Raw genomic sequence first — 25,551 nt, forward strand, 5'->3', positions numbered from 1 at the left:
AAGCCAATTTTTAATATTAGGTTGAGTTACTACACTTCTTAATCAGTTAAGAAAAAAAATATATTCAGTGTAAGGAAAGCTGACTTAAGGGATGTGACAGGAGAACCTTAAACTAACCAAATTCTGAATGTTGTTTTCTTGGGATCAGTAGCATATAAATTATTGTAAATGTACCCTTTAAAACTCTATTTCTGGTTCTCTTTCTAAATGTGTGTGTGTGTGTGTGTGTGTGTGTGTAAGTTTGTTGTTTTTTTTTTTTTTTCTTTTCTTAAAACAAGGTTTTTCTGTGTAACAGCCATGGCTGTCCTGGATCAAGCTCTGTAGACCAGGCTGGCTTTGAATTCACAAATCCACCTGCCTCTGCCTATGGAGTGCTGGGATTAAAGGTGTGTACCACCATACCTGGCTGAGCAACATTCTTATAGCCTCCTATAAAGTGAAATTCTTTCTGTGAGTCATATACAAATGGTCGGATTTTCTTTTCCAGTATTTTTCAGAGGCAGGATTGAACTGGTTTACCACTAAATGTGGCAGCTGGTTTAGTAGTGTATCATTTGGAACAGTAAGTAAAGTAGCTTCTAATTTATAACTTTTTATGTAGCACTATTTAGTTAGAAAGTAAGTCTCTTTTTAAACACAGAAGAAAGCCATGAGACTCAGGTATTTAAGTCTCATAGCCATCTGAGGTAAAGATTTTCAAACTGGCTTCTTCATAATGAAGGGAAAATATCTTTTTATTAAATTTACCTGCCTTGTTTAAAAAAATGTGTAAGTGTGTGTGTGTGTGTGTGTGTGTGTGTGTGTGTGTGTGTGTGTGAGATATTAATGCAAGACCACATTCCTAGAACGATTTAAATCAGGGTTCTTCTGAAAGACAAATGATACTACTGGCTTAATTGATAGTACCAGTATAGTAGGACTACAGGCAGAGAGAAATATTTGAATATGGGATAATTTTAGTTTGACTACACAGGACTAAATTTTATATGGAGTGTCAAAGACTAAGAAATTAATGGTAACTCCTGGATTTTTAGCTTGACTAATACTGAATGATATGATGGAGTGTTGAGTAGATGGAGAAGCCTTCTCTAATTAGATAACCTTTGGGCAAAGGACTTGTTGAAATAAGCAAGTCAATCAAAAGAGATGGGAGGATAAAGGGTGGTATGCACCACAGGCACATTAAATAAGAAACCCCCGGGGCAAAAATGTTTGTATTTAGGTATAATGAAATGGGGAATTTAGGAAAGAGGAGATAGAGATGTGAAAATTAACAGCATATAAATGGTGTTAAGATCATGGGACTTTTAGGAGTTTAACTCAGGGGGTGTGGATAGAGCACAGCATTTATGATCAGAGAAGACAAGGACTAGCCAAGCTAACTGAAGAGGTGTATCCAGGAAATCAAGAGAAAAGAGCTAAAAATTCTATCTGAAGGCATTGTTTCAATTTAAAATACAATTGTAAAATGTTCTCTTGTCTGTTCAGTGACATGGATTAGTGTGGTCTATTATAATTTGTCCAAAGACCTGCTCATATTTCTTCAAAGAGAAAAGAGACTTTTATGCAGTCATAAATTCTCAGTTCATATTTTTCTTGAGCTTCTTTTGACTTATAAAGTGAATTTACTTTCAGATCAAGTCATGATGTCAGCCTGTAATCCTATAGTTTTTAATTTCTACAATTATCTAAGAACCCATCCACTTTTGCTAAGACGTCATTTTGGATCATCTGATACATTTTCAACGCATATGGCTTTAACAGGAAAAAGTGGACTGGCAGGAACAATTAATCTAAGTGAAAGAAGATTATTTTTTAGTACTGCTAGTGCTCACCTAAAATCTGGCTGCCCCATGTTGGCTTTGGAAGTATTGTCAAAGATGCCCAAAGTTGTCAAGAAAACAAAAAACTTTTGTAAAGCATCTACTAGTTTTTTTACTAGTAAAGATTCTTCTCCATTACAATCGGATGCAAGAGAAGATAAGTCTTCTGCTGTTGACTGGTCACAGTCACTGATAAATGGTTTTGAATCTTCTTCAGAAGGTTCCTCAGAGAAACAGTCAAACTCCACCTTGTCTTTTGATTGGAGTCAACCAAGTATGGTATTTCAGGATGACTCTTTGGAGTTGAAATGGGATAGTGAGAATGATGAAGAAAATGAAGATCCCCCTATTTCAATGAAAGAAATAAAACCTTTGCCAAGAAAAACAGACAAAAAATTAGATGAATTAAGTAGTTACACAGACTCTTTAAGCACACTAGATGAAAGTGACATTTTAAATCCATCAGAAGATATAATTGCTGTTCAACTAAAATTTAGAGCATGTTTAAAGATTCTCACAGTGGAACTCCGTACTTTATCTACTGGCTATGAAATAGATGGTGGGAAATTGCGTTACCAACTCTACCACTGGCTTGAAAAAGAGGTTGTGGCTCTTCAGAGGACTTGTGACTTTTGCTCAGATGCAGAACAGCTGCAGACCACATTTAGTCAAAGTGCAGGGAAATCTGAGTTAAGTGAGGAGATTGATGATTTGCACCACCAAACAAAAGTGAATCAACGGAGAGAAAGTTTCCAGGAAAAAAGACAATGGCTTTTGAAGTATCAGTCACTCTTGAGAATGTTTCTTAGTTACTGCATACTTCATGGCTCTCATGGTGGGGGTCTTGCATCTGTGAGAATGGAATTAATTTTACTTTTACAAGAATCTCAGCAGGTATGTAACATTTTTGTTTTGTTTCAAGGCAAGGTGTGATCATGTAACTCTAGCTAGTCTATAACTCCCTATGAAGACCAGACCTTGACCTCAACAGAGATCCTTCTGCCTCTGTCTGTACCTCCCAAGTGCTGGGATTAAAGGCATGTATGGTCACACTGGCAGGTATATAACTTTAATAAGTCAAACATAGAACACGTGCAGGAAAGGACAGGAGAGGAAGTAATATAATTATGTTAATTAAAAATTTAAAAGCTTTTTTTTTTTTAATTTGTTTTTTTTCGAGACAGCTCTATGTAGCTTTAGAGCCTGTACTGGGACTCGCTCTGTAGACCAGGCTGGCCTCGAACTCACAGAAATCTGCCTCCCAAGTGCTGGAATTAAAGGCGTGCGCCACTACCACCTGGCTTAAAAGCTTTATTAAAGAAAAAGATACTACAAGTCTAAAGTATAAAGTAGCTTTTGGTGTTGTGTTTTTGGTTTTAAATATTAATACTTTTGCTTTAAGGAATGAACCTTTGTGTCTAGTCATAGTAGGAATTGGAGGAACTGTGTACGTTACAGTTGCAGATCAGATCTTGTCAGATGTTATGATTTCCTTAATTTGTATGAACACATCTTATGAACACCTTCTGAGGGAATGAGCTTCTCTTTATCGAGGAGGGTTAAGGGTAGTACCGTTTTAGATACAGCTGTGGAAACACTTACCACCTCAGGTCATAACAACTTAAGGTGTATGTACTCTGAATGCTTTTCATTTTTAATTTTGAAGCTTTTTGAAAGATCCCCTGAATTATTTAATTACTTAGGAGTAGATTATAACTAAATAGTTGTTTAACTTGTTTTTCCTCTTTATTTTTAAGGAAACAGCAGAACCAGTATTTCCTAACCCGCTGTCAGAACAAACTTCAGTGCCTCTTCTCTTTGCTTGTACAGCCAGTGCCAAAACAGTAGTTGCCAATCCACTATTGCACCTTAGTAATCTAACACATGATATTCTACATGCCATAATAAATTTTGATTCACCACCTCATCCTGATAGCCAAAGCAGTAAAGTAAGTATGCTGCATTTCAAGCTTTTTTTTTGTTACCAGTGTATATTATTTAGATAAAATTATGGATTTTATTATAACATTTTTACACATGTAGAAAATGTTCAATTGCATTTTCCACATACACTCTCTGTTAGACCACTCCTCTCCTTATGTACTCATTCCTTCTCTCCTTAGTTTCTCTTTCCCCAAGTGGCCTCCTTCTACCTTCAAGTACTTCTTTTTCTGAATCTGGTTTATTTTGCCTCCTACGAGTATTTTCAGTTTGATTTTAAGCTTTTCATTTACTTACACAGAATGATAAAATGAAGATATAAATATTAATCCTTTCTAACAAAAATTAAAACACCAGACTAGACATAGTATTCATTGTGCTAACAATTGCCATTTAAGGAATCTGGCTATAGGCCAGACTTAGTGTGTTATTTACATCTTATAGGATACTTGAGTTCTTTTGTGTCAGTTGTTTACTCTTCATTTGCTTCATTAAGATTAAAACAATGGGGCTGGAGAGATGACTAGTTATTAAAGGCACTTACTACTGAAAACCTGCACTGGATGCTTTGTATCCACATGGTGGAAGAAGAGAACAGATTACTGCAGCAGATTACTGCAAGTTGTTCGTGACCTCATCAAGACACACAATAAATAAGCATAGATAAACAGTAAAAAATCATATATAAATATATCTGTAGCCACATTATTCCATAACCTTTGTTATTGCATTAAAAGTTGTGTGTATGTGTATGCCTGCACACTTGGAAGTCAGAAGACATTTGCAGGAGTCAGTTCTCTCCTTCTACCGTGTGAGTTCTGGAGCTCTAACTCATGTTGTCAGGTTTGGTGACAGGTGCAAAACCCATGGAGCCATCTTGCTGGCCCTTCTTAAGTTTGTAAAGGGTAGGGTGCTTTCAGTGGGTGGAATACTATATTTTCTTAAAGGATAGAAGCTTAATATTTTTGGTATTAAAGCACTAACAGGTAACTGAATTATTCCCATGTCAATACTAAGCTACACATTTTAAAAATAATGTGAAGTATCTTGTTACCTCTCCTCTCAAGGCTAACAGAATCATCTGCTAAAAGTTTGAATTCCTAAATTCATTCCAGATTTATTGAATCCTCTGTGAGAGTGGCTTAGGAATAAGTTTGTTACTAAGAAACTTGGAACTTCTTTAAAATGTACTAATCGTATTATAGATAATTTAATTGATCACACCATCTTCTTATCCATCTAACTGTGCTTTATCTCCTGTTGAAACTATATTTGATCTTTCCTCTCTTGAGATCCCTTTAATGACTGAGTTTAATTGGTGGTTTTGGTATATCCCTCAGGATTTTTTTTTGACACTGTCTTAAGATTCCTGCTACGTCCCAGGCTATGATATATTACCAGTTTGGTTTTCTGTTCTCCTGATAGTAGACTCTCCTTCCACAATTTTACCCATTTCTATATGCTTACTTCTTTCCATTTTTTTTGGGGGGGGGGTGTTTAGCCCCACTTCTTTTACTATATTACTGTATAGTATAAATCCCTAAAGTATATGTTATATAATTTGAAAACTAATTCCTGAAAACTGCTCATTTTCAACAAACTGCAGTCTTTAATCTGCTTCCTTATTTTATTACACTTATATATTCATGTATTTTATATATTTGTGTATGTGTACATGCACACTTGAATGCTACAGCTCACATGTGGAAGTTAGAGGACAACTCTTGGGAATCACTTCTCTTCTATGTGAGCCCCAAAGAGAAAACTCAGGATTGTTGGCACATTCTTTACCTGCTGAGCTATCTTGCTGGCCTATTAGCATTAATTACAGGAATCAATTCATTTCATTTATTCTTGATCTCCTGGTGGGTAACTAGATTCTAAGTGATACAGCCTCGTTTATTTTCTTGTGATTGACAGATTTGACTTTATGTGTCTCACCCTCCAGCAGGTAAGCCAAATAGTTAAACTGGATTCTTCAGAGAAGTAGAACTGATAGGATGTATGAAGAGTGATGGAATAGGAAAGGAGGAAGATGGAGAAATTGTTTATAAGTAATTGCCATAGTTACTATTTTCATTGCTGTGAATAGATACCTCAACCAAGGTAGCTTATAAGAGAAAATCATTATATTGAGGGTTTGCTTACAGTTTCAGAATATTAGTCCATGGTCATTATGACAGGAAATATGATGGCAGGCAGGCATGGTGCTGGAACAGTAGCCGAGAGCTTATTTCCTGATCCATAAGCAGGAGGCAGAGAAAGAGAGAGAGAAACAAGGCTTGGCATCAGCCTTTGAAACCTCGAAGCCCACCCCAGTGACAAACTTCCTTCAACAAGACCATATCTTCTAATCCTTCTTGAACAGTCCACGAACTAGGAACCAAACATCCAAATATATTAGCCTATGGGAGCCATTCTCATTTAAACTACCACAGTGACTGTGATGGCTGAGTTGCTCAAGGATTTACCCATGGTAAACTGGTGAATAGAAGAAAGGACCTTATAGTTCCAGTCCAGGTTCAAAGCTTAGGAAGTAAGTTCTATTCTAAAAGCTTGATATCCAAGAAGAGCTCATGTTTCAGTTAGACCCTGAAGATGGGGGCAGGGTGATGAGGAAAGGTAAGGTTGCCCCTTACCACCTCTTCCTGTTAGGGCTCCCAGCTGATTGGTGAAGGAGAGGTCAGTCTGTTTCACCAGACTACTTAGTTCAGATATTTTTGCTTGTAGAAATACCATCAGAGAATCACTCAGTAATGTTTATCCAAGTGTTTGTATACCTCATAGCCCAGTAACACTTTGTTTCTGTTTGTTACACAAAAGTTTCAGGTGTTTGAAGAGCAAGCAGCAAGAGTAGAATTTGCCTTTGGAGTTGTAATCTCAGGACTCACATTTCTTCTCTTCTGTTCATGGGTCAAATAAGTCAAAAGACCAATGAATAGAGAAGTAGATGTCAACCCTATATGGAGAGATATTACCACTTATTGTTATCATACTTGCATTCTATCTGTTTCAGTATATGATAATTTTAACCACAGATCTTACTGACAATTGAAGCCCAAAAAGCAATTAGACTCTTATCTATCAATACCCATTTTTATCTACATGGAAGACTTATACTTCATAATCAGATAATCTTTTATATTCTAACCTGCTCTTCTGCCTTAATCTTCTTCATCCAGGCTTCTATAATAATAATTCTATTATTATAGCTCCTGTTATGTCAGATTAGAATCCTTTCTTCCTTAAAACCATTATTTGCCTTCACTGCCTTTCTTTTTCTTTCTCTAAAGTTTCATTCTTAGATGACTATAATACATGCTGACGTTTCCTTTGGTGACCTGCCCATAAGTGAACTGTCATTTATTACTATTACTTATTCATATTTTATTTAAGAAAAGGCGGACTTCGGTTTGAAGGGTATACTTCTAGTACATGATTCATATTGTTCTGGGTAGTTCATACCTCTCACCTTTGCTCTGGAGAAATTCATAATAGTTGTGTGGTTTGTAATTTCTGCCAGAGAACTCTTGTCTTTTCTTTAACATTTCTATAGAATGACTTCTGTGGGTAGAAACTGTTCCTAAGGGGACAAAAAGAAGAAAATAGTCTACAGAGGCAAAAGACTTTTTATTTCCTTTCTGGCAAAATTATACCTAAAAAATTCTACTTAAAATAATTGTGTGTTTTTTGTTTTTTTTGCTTTTTGTTTCAGGTATATGTAATGCATACTTTAGCAGCCTCACTTTCTGCTTGTATTTATCAGTGCCTTTGTGGTAGTCATAACTACAGGTAAATACCTTCTTGTGAAATTTAAGATCACTTTCAGTAAACAGTAAGGTTTCCTATCTATACATTATTAATTCAAAACTATACATAACACTTCTTTCAGTAAATGCACAAAGCACATGACTGAGATGTTGAATATTTTTCTTCGTCTTTGAAATTTCAGCTTATACTTTTATGACAAAGGAAACTGAAGCTAACCCTTGTTATTGTAACTTAGCTGCCTATAATTGATCACTGCCATCATGCTAAATATTGTGATAGATACTGAGAAATTAAAAATAAGTAAAATACTCTTTCCTTAGGATTGTTCTCATTAAAACAGATGAATGGATGATAAATAATAAACATCATACTTAAGTGATAAGTTCCATAATTTGATGTATAACAAAAAGTCTGAGGCACATAGGCAAAGGAATTACTGATAACAGGATTGAGAAATTTTTCACAGATTTCCTATTTAGGAATTTCCTCTTCATATTCTGTATTCAGAATAATTGTTAAAAGCCTAAAAATTGACATTCTGGTGTATAGTCTAGCTTTAGTTCTTTGAAATACTCTGACATTATTTCTTTTTTTTTTTTCAAGATTTAATTATTATGCATAGTGTTCTGTCTGCATGTACACCTTCAGGCCAGAAGAGGGCACCAGATCTCATTACAGATGGTTGTGAGCCACATGTGGTTGCTGGGAATTGAATTCAGGACCTCTGGAAGAGCTGCCAGTGCTCTTAACCTCTGAACCATCTCTCCAGCCCCTGACATTATTTCTTTAACTATTAATCTGTCTTCTATTACTCTTTGAGACAATACTAGAACTTGTACATCCATTTTTTTTGTCTTTTTTAAATTTGAAATAGATTATTTCTCATATAGTGTATCCTGATTACAGCTTACCCACCTTCTTTTCAGTTCCACCCCACCACACCTCCCACCCAGAAAAGAACAGGGTTCTAAAAGATAACAACAAAATGTAACAAAATAAAATTTAAGAAATTCTTTTTTCATTTTAAGACTGCAAATTGGTTTTTAAATTTATACACATTGATAATACATATTTATGCATTACAGTATGTGATACTTTTGATATCACAATGCATACACTAGTGATCAAAACTGGGTATTGAGGTATTTATTATTCTTTGTGATAAGATTCAAAATTCTGTCATAGGTATTTTGAAACAGCACAGTATTAATGGTAGCCACTGTGCTGTGCTATAGAACACTGGAAATGATCCCTTCTGTCTAACTGAAGTCCTGTACTTGTTACACAGCCTCTCTGCTTTACCTTCCTTTCCTTAGTTTCTGGTAACCACCATCATGAGATAACTTTTACAATATTCATACATATGAGAGAAAAATGGCATTTTCCCCCTGTACCTAGCTTATTTCATTTGATATGATGTCCTCAGGATTCATCCATTTTACCACAAATGAAGGATTAATGATTATATCTTTAATTTTCAGTTCAAGTTGATTAAAAGCAAGGCCACAGGTAGCTCTTGCCTGGGGTATTTTGTCAACCCCGGGTCAGTCAGTGATGGGAGTGGAGGATTAACAGGGTTGGGAACTCTGTGTTGTTTTGTTTTATTTAGGTCCTGTCCCTACTTCCAGGTAGTAGTACTTTGTACCTGTGAAGGCTAGAGCAGCCTTTTCTGTCTAATCCTTTTTGTTCCCTTAGTTGATAAATCAATATTTTAGAACAACTGGACATGAGGTGCCTAATCCCAACTGATACATATATATATATATATATATATATATATATATATGTATGTATGTATGTATATATGTATATGTATATGTATATATGTATATGTATATGTATATATATGTATATGTATGTATGTATATTATAACACAAGCCCTAAGGCTCAGGGAAAATCATGCAAGACGAGGCAGAAAGATTTAAGAGATTCCTGCTGCATGATAATGACTTCTAGACATGAAAAGGAAGCAAAAGCCATGAAATCTCAGCAGTGTGTTTGCCTAAACAGCATAGAGAGGGGAAATTTCTTATGGCCCCACCTTTGGATTAAGAGCTAAAAAGCAGTCAATGACTGCTGAGATAGGGAGAATGAGTTTTCTCCAGGGACAAACCTCTGATGGTCTATTTAGTCCCAATTGATCAGCCCTAAGCACATGAACGTAAAAACATTTCTAAATGGACTCAGTAGGTTGTATGTGTAGACACACACACACACACACAATTGCACATAACAATAATAAGTCATGAATTTGAGAAAGTAGGAGGGACACAGGATGAGGTGAGTGAGAAAGGGATAGAAAATAATGTAAACAAGACTCATGAATGAAGTTCTCAAACAAGTTTAATAAAAAGTGTAATTGTGGAGAACCTTAAGAGTTAGAGACTGGTACATGAGGTCTGCCTGTTTCCTTATCTTCATAAGAACATAGATAGCTACCCAATTTTGTAGTGAGTGACTCCATACCTGATTGTGTCATAGCTTTTCCTACCTATTTGGTATGATATTTTCTCAATTATCTAGTGGCTGGGAGTTTTCAACTGTTTCTGACTTTCTTTCAGAGGGAATCAATCCATTGATAGATGTATATGGTACATCCCTGGGTGGAGGGAAAAATCAGGAGATTCCTAGCCCACTATGTATGTAATGTCCCTCTCAGTCTCTTTTAATCATTTCTTCCATTTTTATGCTTTATCTTTGTGTTTTGACTTTAGAAAAGTTATTTAAGTATAACATTCTTTTTAATTTTTGGTAAGTTTGCTTCTGTGAGTGGAGATGTTGTAGTTAGTTATCTCTTACATGGTATCAACTCTCATCGGTATTGGTTTTTGGTTATCATTTCATCTTATCTCTAAGAGTTGTCCATGGACAGCACCACTTACCACTCTGGTTGTATATTACCAAGGTAGCTTCGATTTTTATTTTCTTTGATCATGAGTTCATTTATGTAATTGAGTATTGCTTTGGTTTCATCAACATGTTTCTATCTTATCATAAATATTTCTACAGGCTGAGGGAATTTTTGTTGCTATTCTGCCATCTTAAATTTGGAAAATAAAGCCCAAGAATCTATTTACAAATATCAAAATGTTATGATCAGTGAGATTCACCAAGTACATCTTTAAGGCACTGTCTAAGTGTAAATATTATATTCGTTTACTGAATATATGCTATAGGAACATCTGCAGTACTACTTTCTAGCATTTTTATAAGTTCTTTTTGCTGCTGGGTATCAAAATGTTAAAATAGTTATTCTTCCCTGTTATTTGTTTACTTAATCTTTTATTAAATTACTGTAAGTTCTTAAATATGTAATAATGCTTATCTCATTTGCCTTCATAGTGTGGTGTGTATAATTTTATCAAGAGCAATATGATAAAATTATTTGTGTCCAATTCCCCCATTATATTAAAAGATTTATAAGGGACAGAAACTACTTTCTATTGCATGCTTAGTACCTGGTTCAGTGCCAGATAGAGGATGGGCTAGCCGTTAACTATGAAATTGAGCCTAGACTCACTTCATTTTCAATCAAATAGCTTTGTTTTAAAGTTATACATTTAAGCTTGCTTCTTGTGGCCCAAAATAATGTGGTGGTTTTTTTTTTAATGTATTCTTCATCTTTCACTAAATAAATATACTAGATACATGTCAAATTTGTTTAGCTTAGAATATGTATATTTTCGCTTTAGAGAATACTGTATTAATACAATATAGCACCAGAGAACGTGTTATTTAGACATAAAAACAGTATAATTTATGAATAAAAATTTCTATTTAAGATACCTTAGAAATTGTAAGAATGGGAATATTACATATGGAATTCATCTTAGGTTTAAATATTGTTTCCTTTTTAGTTCATTTCAAACAAATCAGTTTACTGGAATGGTGTATCAGACAGTACTGCTTGCCCATCAACATTCTTTGAGAACAGGAAGTTTAGATGAATCAGTAACTCCCAACACATCACCAGCTCAATGGCCAGGTATAAGTAATTTACATATATGAATTATTTTTTTAGCCTTATTGGAAATGGTAAATGGTAAAAAGCAGATTTGGCTTAGTTTTACTATTTGATGATCATTGTTAAATATTGCTAGATTTGACACCATTACAAATTCAATGCAAATTCTTCAGTTACATTTTAATTTTGTCACAAACGCTCTTGTTACACAAGACATTATCAAATAAACAATACATCCTTGATCACTGTATTAAAGTAGCTCATTTTGTTAAGTTATTTCTTAAACAATTTAAATATTTTTTCAAAATATTTATGCCATTAACATTTTAACTGAGATTTGATATAAGTTTAATTTTCATTTTATTTAAATTGAACAAATATTTCAGCAAATGCTCTTAAACCATAATTACCTACTGGTTAGGAATCCAGGGTAGGGGATGATTTAATGCTGATTGAGTAAATTTTTTCAAAAAGTAGAAAAATGTGTTTAATTTTTAGCTTTAAAAGATGTTGTTGTTGTTGTTAATGGCAGTTTTTTGTTTGTTTGTTTGTTTTTTGGTCCTAGGAATAAATTGTCTAATTCAACTTTTGAATTCTTCTGGTGAAGAAGCCCAATCAGGACTTACAGTCTTGCTTTGTGAAATTCTCACAGCAGTGTATCTTAGTCTGTTCATTCATGGGCTGGCAACACATTCTAGTAATGAACTATTTCGGATTGTAGCCCACCCCCTAAATGAAAATATGTGGTCTGCAGTATTTGGGGGAGGAGCACAGACACACTCGAAAGCCTTACCCGGTAAGTTTTTACTGTCTCCCTCCTTCCCTCTCTCTCTTTTTCTCTTTTTCCTCTCTCTCTCTCTCTCTTTTTTAAGCTTTATTCAGATGGATAACTTTGTTAAGTGTAATTGTGTTTTAATTTTGTTTCAGAAAACTCGTTATACAAGACTATCAACAAACAATAATGTGGTTTAAAAAAGAAGTATTAAAGCTTCTGGTGCAGTTTTCAATCTTTTAAGATACTCCTGCACTGTTGATGAGACTATTTAATGTACTTGAATTGTCTCTTAGTATTAAAATCTTCATTTCTTTTGAAATACAGTCACTTTGGTTTTTGTTCTATTCCAAATACAGATTTTTCTCTTCTTTCTTTGGCAGGAAGGCACTTTGCTATGCCTAGCCCCCACCAGGTAGTGGTATTCTCCATGGAATGTGTGGGCTTTTCCAAAGCTCTTTCAGCCATCAGTTCTCATAGCCCTCCCACTCTTGCAGGCAAGATATTAGCTTTAGAAATAGGCTTTTACAATTTAGCTTGCTTTGTGTTGGTTTTGAAGGGTTGCATAGTGTGGGATAGTTTGTTTTGTTTGGCATTTAAGAAAAATTGACGAATTTCTTTTATTCAAGCCATATTTTTGATTAAAACAATGATTAGCATTTTATAAAACTCTTTATGCTATTCCATTCTAGTTTCAAATACTTGGTTTTGGATATTTTCTGTCCCTTAAATTTTAACTTTTCTAAATGTTCAAAACCAAAAGAAAAATATCTCTGGTCCTCATCATAGGAAATCACAGTATGGCTTGAAATGACTGAGAAAGCATTTCCCATGAGGCTGCTTTATGATCTGCATATTATGACTGGCTATTAGAGTATTTGGATTTCTAAGTGTTTTTAATACCGTGAAAAGTATATAGTTTAATTGTATCTTTTCATTTCTGATGTTAAAACTACATGTATTTAAATAAATTTAAATGACCCACTTTTTCAACTTGAAAATAGTTTTTGTGATGTTTTTTAAACTTTTTCTTTTTGTGATTTATTAACACACATGATAGAATTGGGTTTTACTTTTGTGGATTATCTGGAGTAGAGTTAGGACTTAATTTATATTAATAGAAAACCTGTTAACTATACTAACATTAAATTTTTAAAAATTATTGAAATACATGTAAATTTAAATCTTCAAATAAAAATTTGGAAACAATTTTAAATGTTTTTTAAAAGGAACCCTTGTGAATACATTTGTAAGTGAAGCCCAGAAAGATTATCTCTGAATTTCAATCTGCTTCCTCTCCACTGCCTTTAAGTACCTTAGACCCATGCCCTGTATATATTTGTAGGTTTAGATATTTATGATTTGGAAGGTCAGATGGTTGGTAAAGGACTTGACAGGAAAATACAATTTGATTTGGATTCATTATTTTTTCTAAAAGCATTGTAGGGCTGGAGAGATGGCTTAGCAGTTAAGAGCATTTGTTTTTGTGGAAGACCCAGGTTGAGTATCAACACCCATGTGGCAGTTTACAACTGTGTAACTCCAGTTCCAGGGAGATCAACATTCTCTTCTAATCTTTACAAGGCACCAGGCACACACATGATGCACACACATGCAGACAAGCAAAAAAACATATATGCAAGTGAAACACATACGTAAAATAAATATTTTAAAAAGTTTTAAAAACATTATTGTTAAAGTCCATACATAACCTGATAAATAAATATTTTTAGATTTTAAATATTCGTCTGTAATGGAAGAAAAAGAAGTCGTTATCTTGTTAAAATACTCAGTCATTAGCTGTAAGTATTGACACACTCTACACTAAGCTATGATCCCATATGATTGTACAACCAAAGTCTTGGTAGCTTAGCTTCTACTTTATCCTCACATTGAAACTGTTCATTCATCTGTCACTCTTAATTTTTAATTCATGCTCTTTCCCCTCTTCAACACATGGGAGAGGGAGGATACGATCTTAACAGACAGGGATTAATTATTTGATGCTTACAGTAAAGCAATGAGTTCATAATTTTGAGCAGATATGAACCAGCTTTGTTGGTCCAGAGACCTTTTGGTATCTCACAACCACTCAGTCTTCCCTTGTAGCACAAAAGTAGCAATAGACATCAAATCAGGATGGCTGTACTTCAGTAAAATGTTGGATATAAAAATAGGTCTTAAACCAGACATGATGGTGCACATCTTTCAATCCCAGTGCTTTGGAGATACAGGGAAATCTCTGTGAGTTCGAGGCCTGCCTGTTCTAGGACAGCTAGAGCTACATAGTGAGAGCTTGTCTCAAAAAAAAAAAAAAAAAAAAAAAAAAAGTCATAGTTGACAGCCTGTGAGGTAGAAAGTTTGCTTTTGTTACATTTTATACTGTTTGCTACCTCTGTTAAAAAGTTGCAGCTTTTTTTAAGTACTGAAGTTACCTTTCAAGTCTGGAAAGGACTTGTGAAGTGACAAATGATATCAGAGTGATAATTTGTAGTTTTCCCTGCTGTGGCCCCTAACTCCTTGAAGTTCAGAAGCTGAAACAGTTTTGACTTTTCTACTGAAAGGTCCAGTGCTGATTGGCTGCTCCACAGACTTGATACCATTACCTGGTATTGATCTACCCACCACACTTGTCTCACCAATCCTTTTGCTCTGAATTAAAATTATTTTCTTCTACCTTTTTCCTTAAAATTGCAGATTTTAAGTCCTAATTTACTTTACAGATCAAATTTACTTGTTTATTAAAATATTAAGCATTTTAATTTTCACAGTGGTTTTTAAAGTTACTTCCCATGATATAATTTCCATCAATTAATAACAGCTATGAAATTCACCTTGACTGTCTCTTTCATATATCTTGAGTTCAAGAAAAAATTGTCAAACCTAACATACATTTTGGATTCATAGGTCATGGAGTTAATGATTAAATTAATAATTGGTAAATTAATTTTGGCTCCATTTTTTTAAAACATTAAGACTTAATTGTTTAAATTAAATTTAAAATTATTATTTAACTATTTAAGGGATAACTTTTGCTAAGCAATGTTAACATGTGGTTTAAGATGAAAAGTGTATTATTAGCCTGATCTTAGCTTCAAGTCTTTCTTTATTCGATGCTGAAAATTGAGCCCAGAACCATGTGGGTGTTAAGCAAACTTCTACCACTGAGCCAAATCACTAGCCCGAGTTCCACGTATTTATGCTGAGCACAGATAAATATGAAGAGCTTTACTCAAAGATCAGGTTGATTCTTATTTAAACACTAAGATTTACTGCTTGTAGGCAAAAACGTCATTGTATAGTTGTAAGGATCTTAATAAATGATAATATTAACCATTTTCTCTGATAATTTTTGGTTATTTGATTACTTTTTTTTTATTTTTTGGTTTTTTGAGACAGGGTTTCTCTGTGTAGCTTTGCACCTTTCCTGGAACTCACTTGGTAGCCCAGGCTGGCCTCGAACTCACAGAGATCCACCTGTCTCTGCCTCCCGAGTGCTGGGATTAAAGGCGTGCACCACCACCGCCCGGCGATTACTTTTTATTATCTGTATGTTTATCCATTTGGATTGGGGACAAGTTAGCCAAATAAAATGTTGAAAACACAGTTATCTTGTGGTAAGGTTAGATATAAATACATCCACCTTATACTTATCTGTCTTTGAGAACTCAGAAACCATTCTGAATATAGTCATGGAAGTCATACCAAGTGCACTTCCAGGAACTGTGAATGATGTGATTTAGAGGAACTATCAATTACATGATTTATCAGTTGATGAAGAGAAAGACTTTTGGTTCCAAAACTATTTTAGTTTGAAAGGGAACAGAGAAGAAAATAAAGAGAAGTCAAGGGAGGAGGAGTGAAAGACTGAAGGGGGAAGGGACGCAGTGGATAGCTGAGTATTGGCAATCAGAAACAGCCAGGCCTGTGAAGCAGATATTCTGAAAAGCCAGGAGAAAAATCTGAGGACCAAGAAACAGTCAGGATAAAACACCCAGAATGCCGGCTGGTAGTGTGAAATGAAATTCTGAAGGCTTAAAGCACACCAATACAGCACACCAATCTGAGGAATTTTAGGTGTAAATCCACAGTGCTTTGTGTTTGGATTGCTACAAAAGAACAATCACAGTGTCCCAAGAGGTTAATGGCATTAAATAATATTCAGTGTACATTGTTGACCAAGGGGCTTGTCTTCATTTCTTTTCCTGTTGCTATGATAAAATACTCTGACAAGCACCTTAAGGAAATGTTTCTTTTAGTTCACAGTTCAAAGTAGAGTCATGGCATAAAGTCAAGGCAGGAGGAACTTGAAGCTACTGGTCATGTCATTTCTGCACTTAGAAGGTGAAGAGCAGTGAATGTTTGCTGCTTCTCAGCTCCTTTTCTCTACTTAGACAATCCAGGAGGACCCCAGCCAGGAAATGGCACTACCTATAATAGCACCTCAGTCAATACGAGGTAACCGTACAGGCATGCCCAGAGGCCCGTCTCCTGGGTGATTCCTGATGATATCGAGTTGACAGCATTAACCATCACAGAAATAAAATAGTGTATTTCAGAAAGTCAGTGTGAATTCAGTCAGCATTAAAGTATGTATATTTTAAGTTGTTAAATTTAGCCAAATGAAAATTGAGAAGACTAGAATATTTTGTTTTCCTAACAAATCAGTATCAAAGTACTGTGTATTGAAAGTGAAATACTTATTTGGAACCCCTAAGTACGTGTTCTCTAAAAAGTGTTTTCAAATTTAGTGCTAGGAAAGGCATTTGAAATTTGCTCATGGTGTTTCTTACTCTGATATAAATTCTCATTTTAAGTGTTTTGAAATAATGATCTCATGAACTAAACTATAGGGTTTTTTTTTTTTCCTGCATATCTCATATACTTTGTTCTAATTGTTTTACTGACTGTTATAGTTTGGTTTTTGTTGTTGTTGTTGCTGCGCTAATACACTCTGACCAAAAGAATCTTGGGGCAAAAAGGTTTTATTTTGGCATACACTTCAGATCCATCATTCAGAGAGGTTCGAAGCAGGAACCTGGAGGCAAGAGCCATGAAGGAACTGTGCTACCTGGATGCTCCCTGGCTCCTGCTCAGCTAGCTTTCTTATGTAGCCCCCTGTGGCCACCTGGATAGGAATGATAGCCTTGGATTCTTAACCAAAAGTTCATAATATAAATAGCTTACTAACTTAAGTATTAATGAAATTTCCCTTTGTGAATTCTGCATCACATGAAAATTTTGATATTTATAATTGTAGTAATTAATGTATGCTCATGATATTTTTAGTTTGTGGTAATTGTTAAAGTTGAAAATTAGCAAGAGCAATTTTTAAAAATGATTCTTTTTCTGCAAACAGTTAGAAATCCATACTTTTGCTTCTTGCATTATAATTTTTATAATTTTGCATCTTGTGAGAAAATTTACCATAAAACTTGTTGAATTTTGTCTTCTCTTAATAAGTTTAATGAAAATTTTATCTCCTAATTATAGAATGAAGTATAAAATGAGTATTTTTACTTGTGATAAGCGTGTCATATCTTTTTTTAATGAAACTGCTAATGATAGATATTTTGAAGACATTTGAAATTATGTCTGGTCTTTGATTATGCTAAATATAGATGAGAAAATCAGAATCATTTGTATATATAGAATTTGTATGGAAGATCAATGTTTTATTAGTGACTATTACATGCTATTACAATCATCCCTTTAGCAGAATAGTATTTTACCAAAAGCAGCAAGTACATTTAAGATGAATGTCAGTGACTAAACACAGTTGAGCACAGCAAACACTCGTCACTGGTGACTGATTGTTAAGAGCTTCTAAAGGACGGCCAAACATGAAACAACTCACTTTAGAGGGAAATGAATTCATGTTTGTTAGTCTCAGGTTTTTAGTGAGGGCCATGTCATATCAAGTTTCCCTTTATGTTTAAATAGCACTTATTTTTGTGAGACTATAAGAAGCCTTCCAGGATGGCTTGAAAGAAATGTTAAATGTATATTTTTGTACAGAAAATTATTCTCTTATTTCACTATTAAGGCTGTTCCTTTTGATATATACAAAGGCAGAAGCCATAAGAAAAAATAATATATCATCTATCTGACCTAGATACTCTCATTCAGTGGGTAATGATAATTCATAAGGTTATTAAAACTAAGCATATTGTCTTTCTATAGATTTTTTTCCCTGACGTTTTTGGCTATTTCAAGTCCTGTGATAAAATAGACTGAGTATATTTCCAAACTGTGGCATTTGTAATAATTTAGAGTTACTATTCCAGTACAGTGATCCTAGATCTTTTGATTATAAACACTTTGCAGAACATGCGTAAGTCACCAGCATTAGACCTGTGTACTCGTGTGTGTATAGCACTAAAGCTTGTTTTCTTCCTCCTCCAGCCACTTTCCCTCACCCTTTTCCTCTCTTCCTACCCCTGTCTCAGCACCCGCCCCTTATTTGCTTCCTCTTTGCCCTGCCTTTCCTTCTCTCCAGCTCTTCCCTTTATCTTACCAAAGAAGTCTAAATAGCAGCTTTGATATTTTCTTGCTATCTTCCAGTGAATCATTTTTTACATCAACTATCTTGGAATCTGCTTTGGTATAGGATTTGGAGAAAATTTACTACTTCCTATTCAAATATTTATAAATTTACTTATGTTTTAAGACAGGGTCTCACTGTACAGTTCTGGCTGGCCTGGAACTCATTTTGTAGATCATGCTGACCTTAAACTCAAGAGATCTGCCTGCCTCTGCCTCCAAAGATCTGGAACTAAAGCTATGTGTCACCAAGTCCAGCTTGTAAATTTATTTTTGTGAATACTTGCAGAACAGGTACAAAATAGTATATGAAGTAATGATTCTAGTAGGACTCTGAGAGTCAAGCATTGTTCTATCTGTATAGTATCATGTCAGTTTTTGAAAACTGTTAATCTTATTCATTTAAGAAAAAAACTTTATTTAATTCATTGCTTCTTTAGTATTTTCCTTTTGGACTCTTTGAAGTTTATTTGTAGATTTTAGGTAGGTTTGTATCTAAAGTACCCTTTGTGGTATGCATGCCTCTAAGAGACTAAGAATTTAGCCTGAATTGCTTTGCTAAAACCAGAAATGGATTTGGGATTTATTTTTTATTAAACTTAAATGTCCTTTATCTTTTCCTTATCTGTATTTCCTTCAGCATAAACTATTTTAAGTCATCAGTTAAGCAATTTACCCTTTTCCTTTGAGTTTTGGGACTAATTCATAATTTTGGGGGAATTCATAATTCCCCATTATGAATTTTGTGTACTCTTTGGCACTCTTTGTAGGAACCCCAAAGATAAGTGGGCGTTCAGTAGAAAAGGAGGAAATGAAATAGTTCTGCTGATTGTGTTAAAGTCTTAAAGAAGTAGTGTTTAAATCTTCTTCCAAAATACTAGTTTTGTCATATCTGCTTTAAAACAGTAAGCTGGTCTGGAGAGGTGGCTCAGTCAGTGACGTGCTTGCTGTGCAAGAATAAGGACTGAGTTCAGTCTCCAGAACCCACATTGAAAACCAGGCATATTGGCACTCCCTGTTATCTTAGCACTGGGGAAGGGGAGGTGAAGACAGGTAGATCCTGGGGGCTTACAGGCCAGTCAGCTAAACTACTTGGTTATTCCAGGCTGGTGGCAGATACTGATTCACATAACAAGGTAGGTGGCATTACTGAGAAATGACACTTGAGGCTGTACTCTGGCTTCTACATGTATGTGCAAATATGTACCTACATCCCATGCACACCCACTACGCAAGTACATACATACACAAAAAAAGGAAAATGGTAAAATAAATGTTAAACAAGCTTCTTAGCTTTTGATGTAGTATTTTTATTATTGTACAGGTTACCTAAGGCCATTTTCATGCATGTATATTATGTACTTGGAGCATATTCAGTCCCACTCATACATATTATCCTTCCCCTTCTCACTTCTGCCCTTTGGTTTGTTTGTTTTCATTGCAGTAATAACTTCATGGCAGCAAATCCAGTAATACAGGAAAACTTACAGAAAGCAGTGTTGGCTTTCTTATTTCTCTAGTTTCCCATTCCTGACCTTAGCTGTAACCTCATACACATTCCTTCATTTCTGTCTGATTTCTTTTGGGAATGACTTACATTTCTAAATATCAGTAGTACAGAATGTGCTGAGGGTCAGATCAGAATTTTCAAGGAAAGGAAGGGATATTTGTCTGTGAAATCTATTTTGACATGTAAACCTATTAGTAAGTCAAAGCAAATAAGAATTAAGTTTTTAAAATTTATGACAATTCTTGATTCTATCAGGCCTTTCCCCCATGCATGCCTCTTTTTTTTCTTTTCTTATAAATTAAATTTATTCATTTATTTTACATCTCAACTGCAGCTTCCCCTCTTTCTCTCTTCCTATTCCCCACTGCTCCTCTCCTCCTCTGTTTCTGTTCAGAAAGGGCAGGCCTCCCAAGGGTTTCAACAAAGCATGGCATATCCAGTTGAGGACTGAGCTCCTTGCCTTACATTAAGGCTGGGCAAGGCAACCCAGTTTGAAGAATAGGTTCCCAAGAGCCAGCCAAAGCATTAGGGACAGCCCCTGCTTCCATTGTTAGTAGTTCCACAGGTAGACCAAGCAAGTAAACCAAGCTACACAACTGTCACTCATATGTAGAGAGCCTACGTTGGTCCCATGTGAGCTCCCTGGCTGTTGGTTCAAACTCTGTGAGTTCCTATGAGCCTAGGTTAGTTGTTTCTGTGGGTTCCCTTGTGATGTCCTTGACTCCCCTGGCTTGTACAATCCTTCCTCCCTGTCTTCAGCATGATTTCCCAACCTCGGCAGCAGTGGGTCTCTGTATCTGCTTCCATCAGTTACTGGATAAATCATGCCTTTGTTTTTTATTAGCCACATTTTATCCTCTTCTTAAATAATTCATTAAGGTCTACATTCAGTTTCTCGTCCATTTAATTTTAGAGTGTGTGTTATATGTGCAATGTGTATATTGGAAATTTGATTGTTGATCATCAGATATTAATAAAAGCAAAAGTTTATATAGATTTAAATATGTAAATGTAATCATTTAATGGATGAAGTAACAGTGGAACCACTATTACATAATATCTTAGAAAATGAATATGCCATTCATTTTTCCTTTCCAAAATCACATAATTACTCTTTTAAACTTAGATTATTGTTGCTTGATATATTGCATGTGCATGATGTATTTTAAAGTTGAATAATTCCAGATGACAAATCAAAATTGTAACTAAGACACAGATATTTACATCACTTTGGAAGGTAAGTAAATCTCATTTGGAACCATTGAAGACAAATATTGTTGTGTCCTAATGGGAATTGTTTGCATAGTAGGTCATGCTTATGTCTACAGGGTCCTTGTTTGTCTACAACTGGTGATGTGTCTTATGACTTAGTATTGGTAAACCATGTTATAGCATGTAGGTATGAAGCTCAGTGATGCAGTAAGTGCATGGCATGTACAAGGACCTGGCTTTGAATACTGGTACCATAAACATTTTTGAAATCAAGCTCCCATATAATTTTTGCTTTTCAGATACTACTGTTTTAGTTTTCTAGGGTAAATTCTGAAAGAATACTAATTTTAAAGTTTTTAGAAAGTAAAGACTGAGTTTTCACTTCTGTGTAATTCTAATGACTAGGAAGTCCATCTCTTAAACCATTTTTCAAAATGTAATACAATTTAATTAGGGAAGTCAAAATATTAAAAATAATTTCTAATAAAAATGTATTTTAAATGTATAATGAGACCAGTTTGTTACTGAACAATCTGAAGTGTGGCATTTTTAATTTATATTGACATTGTGTCATGTAGCTAGAGTTTTCCTGCCTGGCCCACAGTCAGGACAAATCTCTGTCACCTGCCAGTCCCACAGCCGCTCAGACCCGACCAAGTAAACACAGAGACTTATATTGGTTACAAACTGTATGGCCGTGGTAGGCTTCTTGCTAACTGTTCTTATATCTTAAATTAATCCATTTCTATAATCTATACTTTGCCACGTGGCTCGTGGCTTACTGGCATCTTCACATGCTGTTTGTCATGGCGGCGGCTGGCAATGACTCTCCCTCAGCCTTCTACTTCCAAGAATTCTCCTCCTTCTTGTCCCGCCTATACTTACTCCTGCCTGGCTACTGGCCAATCAGTGTTTTATTTACTAACCAATCAGAGCAATACATTTGCCATACAGAACATCCCACAGCAGTGTCATCTATTATTTTGAAGTGTTTATTGGGGTAGCTAACTGGTAAAATCTATATTTAATATGCATAAATCACTTGGTTGAATTATCAGCAAGCCTCTTCCTCTTAAAAAACACAAAGTAGAAGGATATAGGACATTTCTATCATAATCCTAACTAAATTGTAGAGTGATTTTTTTTTTTTGTAGGCAGGTACTACATCTATTATACATTACATACAACATATAAATTAGCATTCAGATAATTATGAATAAGTTAAGATAAAAACAGAAGTTATTACACAGAGCATCTTTCCTCCTTACTTCTCCTACCTGCTTTTTCAACTGCTCTGTACTTTCATAATAATATTTTAGTTTATGTGTGTTGTTTGAAATTATCTAACTTTTTTGTAAAGATGGCAATTGGACATAGTACTTTAATAATAATCTATTTTCTTCTTTGTTTCTTTACTAGTTGAAGGAGAAAAACAAAACAAACATTTTAGTCCACCAAAAGCATCTTACAGAGAATCTGCCCCCATAACCTCTTCCTCAGTAAATCAGGAGTCACTGACAGTCAAGGAGAAATTCATCCCACCTGAGCTAAGTATCTGGGACTACTTCATAGCCAAGGTAATAAAACATTGATACACAGAACAGTTTTCAGGTAGTTAAATGGGAACAAGTGGTTGTAAAATAAGTGATTAACTTCTAAATATTTTAATATTTAATATTTTTAATATTTCAATACTCTGTTTTGAAATTTTTAACTTGGGTCAAGATATTCTACAATATAAAAAAGAAACTCTGAACTATATTGATTATACATCTAAGCAGTTTTTAAGGCAGTATATATATTTATATGCATTAGGACTCTCCATTTCAAACTGAAATTATTAAGTAAGATAAAAATAGGAGTTAGTCAACATCTTAATGTTATGTACTTAATAGTAGCCAAGAGTCAAGACCCAGGAGTCAAGGTGTTCTGGTCATCTCTTATTCATACTCAGTTTCTTTTTCTTTTCAAACTTAGAACCTTGTGTAAGCCTTGTACCACTGAGCCAAGTTCATAGTCCCGCATTCATTTTTAATACTGTAGGCCACCCTGAGTTGTTTTGACTGGTATGTAAATTTTATTTACCAGTATTCAGTTAAATAACATTATTCTCTAAAACTGAATTTACTATACTATATTACATATTAGTAATTGCATAAAATGCAAACTTTCCTACTAACTTTCCACACATCACTTTTGAAAACAGATATATGCTATGATAAGTGAACAGTCACATCATTCCTTTCAAAGTTCATCAGTGATTATTCAGTTAGTGCTTTGTAGTTGGAAGTTTTACTGTGTGCCGGCCGGCCGGCATGCGGTCGAGACAAATCTCTCCCACTCGTGTCCCCCCAAGTAAGTACACAGAGGCTTATATTAATTATAACTGCACGGCCATGGCTCGAGCTTTTAGCTAGCTAGCTCTATATCTTAAATTAGCCCGTAACTATTAATCTGTGTATCACCACATGTTCCATGGATTTACCTGCATCCCTTTACATGTTGCTCCTTGGGCAGCTTGCTGGCGTCCCTCCCTTCCTTCTTCCTGTCTCTACCTTTTGTTTTGACAGAAAAGGGGAAGTGATGGGGGAATGTCTTTCTGTATGCTGCGAATATGTGTTTCTGATTGGTTGATAAATAAAGCTGTTTGGCCTATGGCAAGGCAGCTTAGAGACAGACAGGAAATTCAAAGGGAGAGACAGGAAGAAGGAGGAGAGAGACACCAGCCAGCCAGCCGCCCATGGAGAAACATATAATGGGATAAAGGTAAAGCCACAGAACATGTGGCGATATATAGATTAATAGTTATGGGCTAATTTAATATACAGAGCTAGCTAGCTAAAAAATTGAGTCGTGGCCATGCAGTTAAAATTAATATAAGCCTCGTATGTGTTTATTTGGGGGACTCGAGTGGGAGAGATTTATCCTGACGTTTGGCAGGCTGGGACACAGGAAAACTTAGAGTGTTTTTCTTTTTTTTTTTTAAAATGAATGAAAGAATCCTCTTGTTATTCAGGGCTGTGAAAGCCCAAGGACCAGAATTTGGATTCCCTGAATCCATCTAAAAGCCAGGCATATAGTGACGCACATCCGTAACTGGATAACCTGGGACAGCTGGTCCCAGGACCTTGTTGGCCAGCCAGTCTAGCAAAATCATGAGCTCTAGATTCAGTGAGAGCCCCGTCTCAAAAACTAAGGTGGAAAACAATGAGCAAGACACCAAACAGTGACCTTGCCATCACACATGCATAACCACATAGATAGACACACAAAATGGTTTGTTAAAGCCGCAAGAAAACAGTTTGATGAGAAGCCTTTAACTTCATGCTTAATTTTTCAATTATGGATCCCAATGAGTGAGTAAGGTTATACATTTTACTTTTAGCATATACTTATGCTTAGACTGCATTAGTATACCTTAGCACATTTTTCTCAGCTGCTTTATCATTTGTTTTGACAGTTACTTTTAAAAGTCACATAACCTTTCTATTTTTCTTCCTAGTTATTAACATTTTTTTTTTTTAGAATTTCTGCTCAAATGATCAGTTTTTCAGTCCTGCACTATTCCACAGAGCAAGGACTTTCTATTTCTTCTGCTCTTTTATGTTAATTGCCAAATCCCTCACATTTTCAACTTTTGGATGTTTTCCATACTGCTTTACGGTAGTTGACTTCTAAATAATCTCTGATGGTTCCATTCCTGCTGGCCTGTAAGGCTGTATGCTTCAGGAAATGCAGGGAATTTGTCTCTTTCTTTCTCTATTTTTATTTGACCTCCATTTTTGGAGAATTGTTTTCTCTATATATGGGATTATTGTTTAGTCAGACTTTATAAGCCCCATTATTATTTCTAGGCTGGTTACTTTTTCTCCTTTACATTTCACTTAAATGACACTTTTCAAAGAGGCCTTCTATGGTCAATTTTTACTTTTCTCCATCTTAACTACTTCTTTTTGTAACACTTAATATTTTTTTACTTAGTTTTACTAAATTCTTTACTTACTTGCTTAACTT

At 35.0% G+C, this 25,551-nt stretch overlaps 1 protein-coding gene across 3 annotated transcripts in view; it reads left to right on the forward strand.

The window, feature by feature from the left end:
- Positions 1–25,551, forward strand: part of Dmxl1 (Dmx like 1) — a 153,086-nt gene that overhangs the window by 76,558 nt on the left and 50,977 nt on the right. Inside the window, exons 24-31 of one of the 3 annotated variants that reach the window (XM_052742166.1) lie at positions 1,636–2,717; positions 3,581–3,772; positions 7,480–7,556; positions 11,394–11,521; positions 12,066–12,296; positions 12,656–12,769; positions 22,957–23,114; positions 23,515–23,541. In XM_052742166.1, the coding sequence (XP_052598126.1) occupies positions 1,636–2,717; positions 3,581–3,772; positions 7,480–7,556; positions 11,394–11,521; positions 12,066–12,296; positions 12,656–12,769; positions 22,957–23,114; positions 23,515–23,526 (1,994 nt within the window). In that variant the 3' untranslated portion in view covers positions 23,527–23,541. Of the gene's footprint in view, positions 1–1,635; positions 2,718–3,580; positions 3,773–7,479; positions 7,557–11,393; positions 11,522–12,065; positions 12,297–12,655; positions 12,770–22,956; positions 23,115–23,514; positions 23,542–25,551 lie in introns of those variants that run through there. The other 2 variants (XM_052742167.1, XM_052742168.1) reach the window with 2 other exon arrangements.

Source organism: Peromyscus californicus, unplaced genomic scaffold (genome assembly GCF_007827085.1).
Source record: "Peromyscus californicus insignis strain IS unplaced genomic scaffold, ASM782708v3 Scaffold_17__1_contigs__length_78620276, whole genome shotgun sequence".
In the NCBI taxonomy this organism is placed as follows: Eukaryota; Metazoa; Chordata; class Mammalia; order Rodentia; family Cricetidae; genus Peromyscus; species Peromyscus californicus.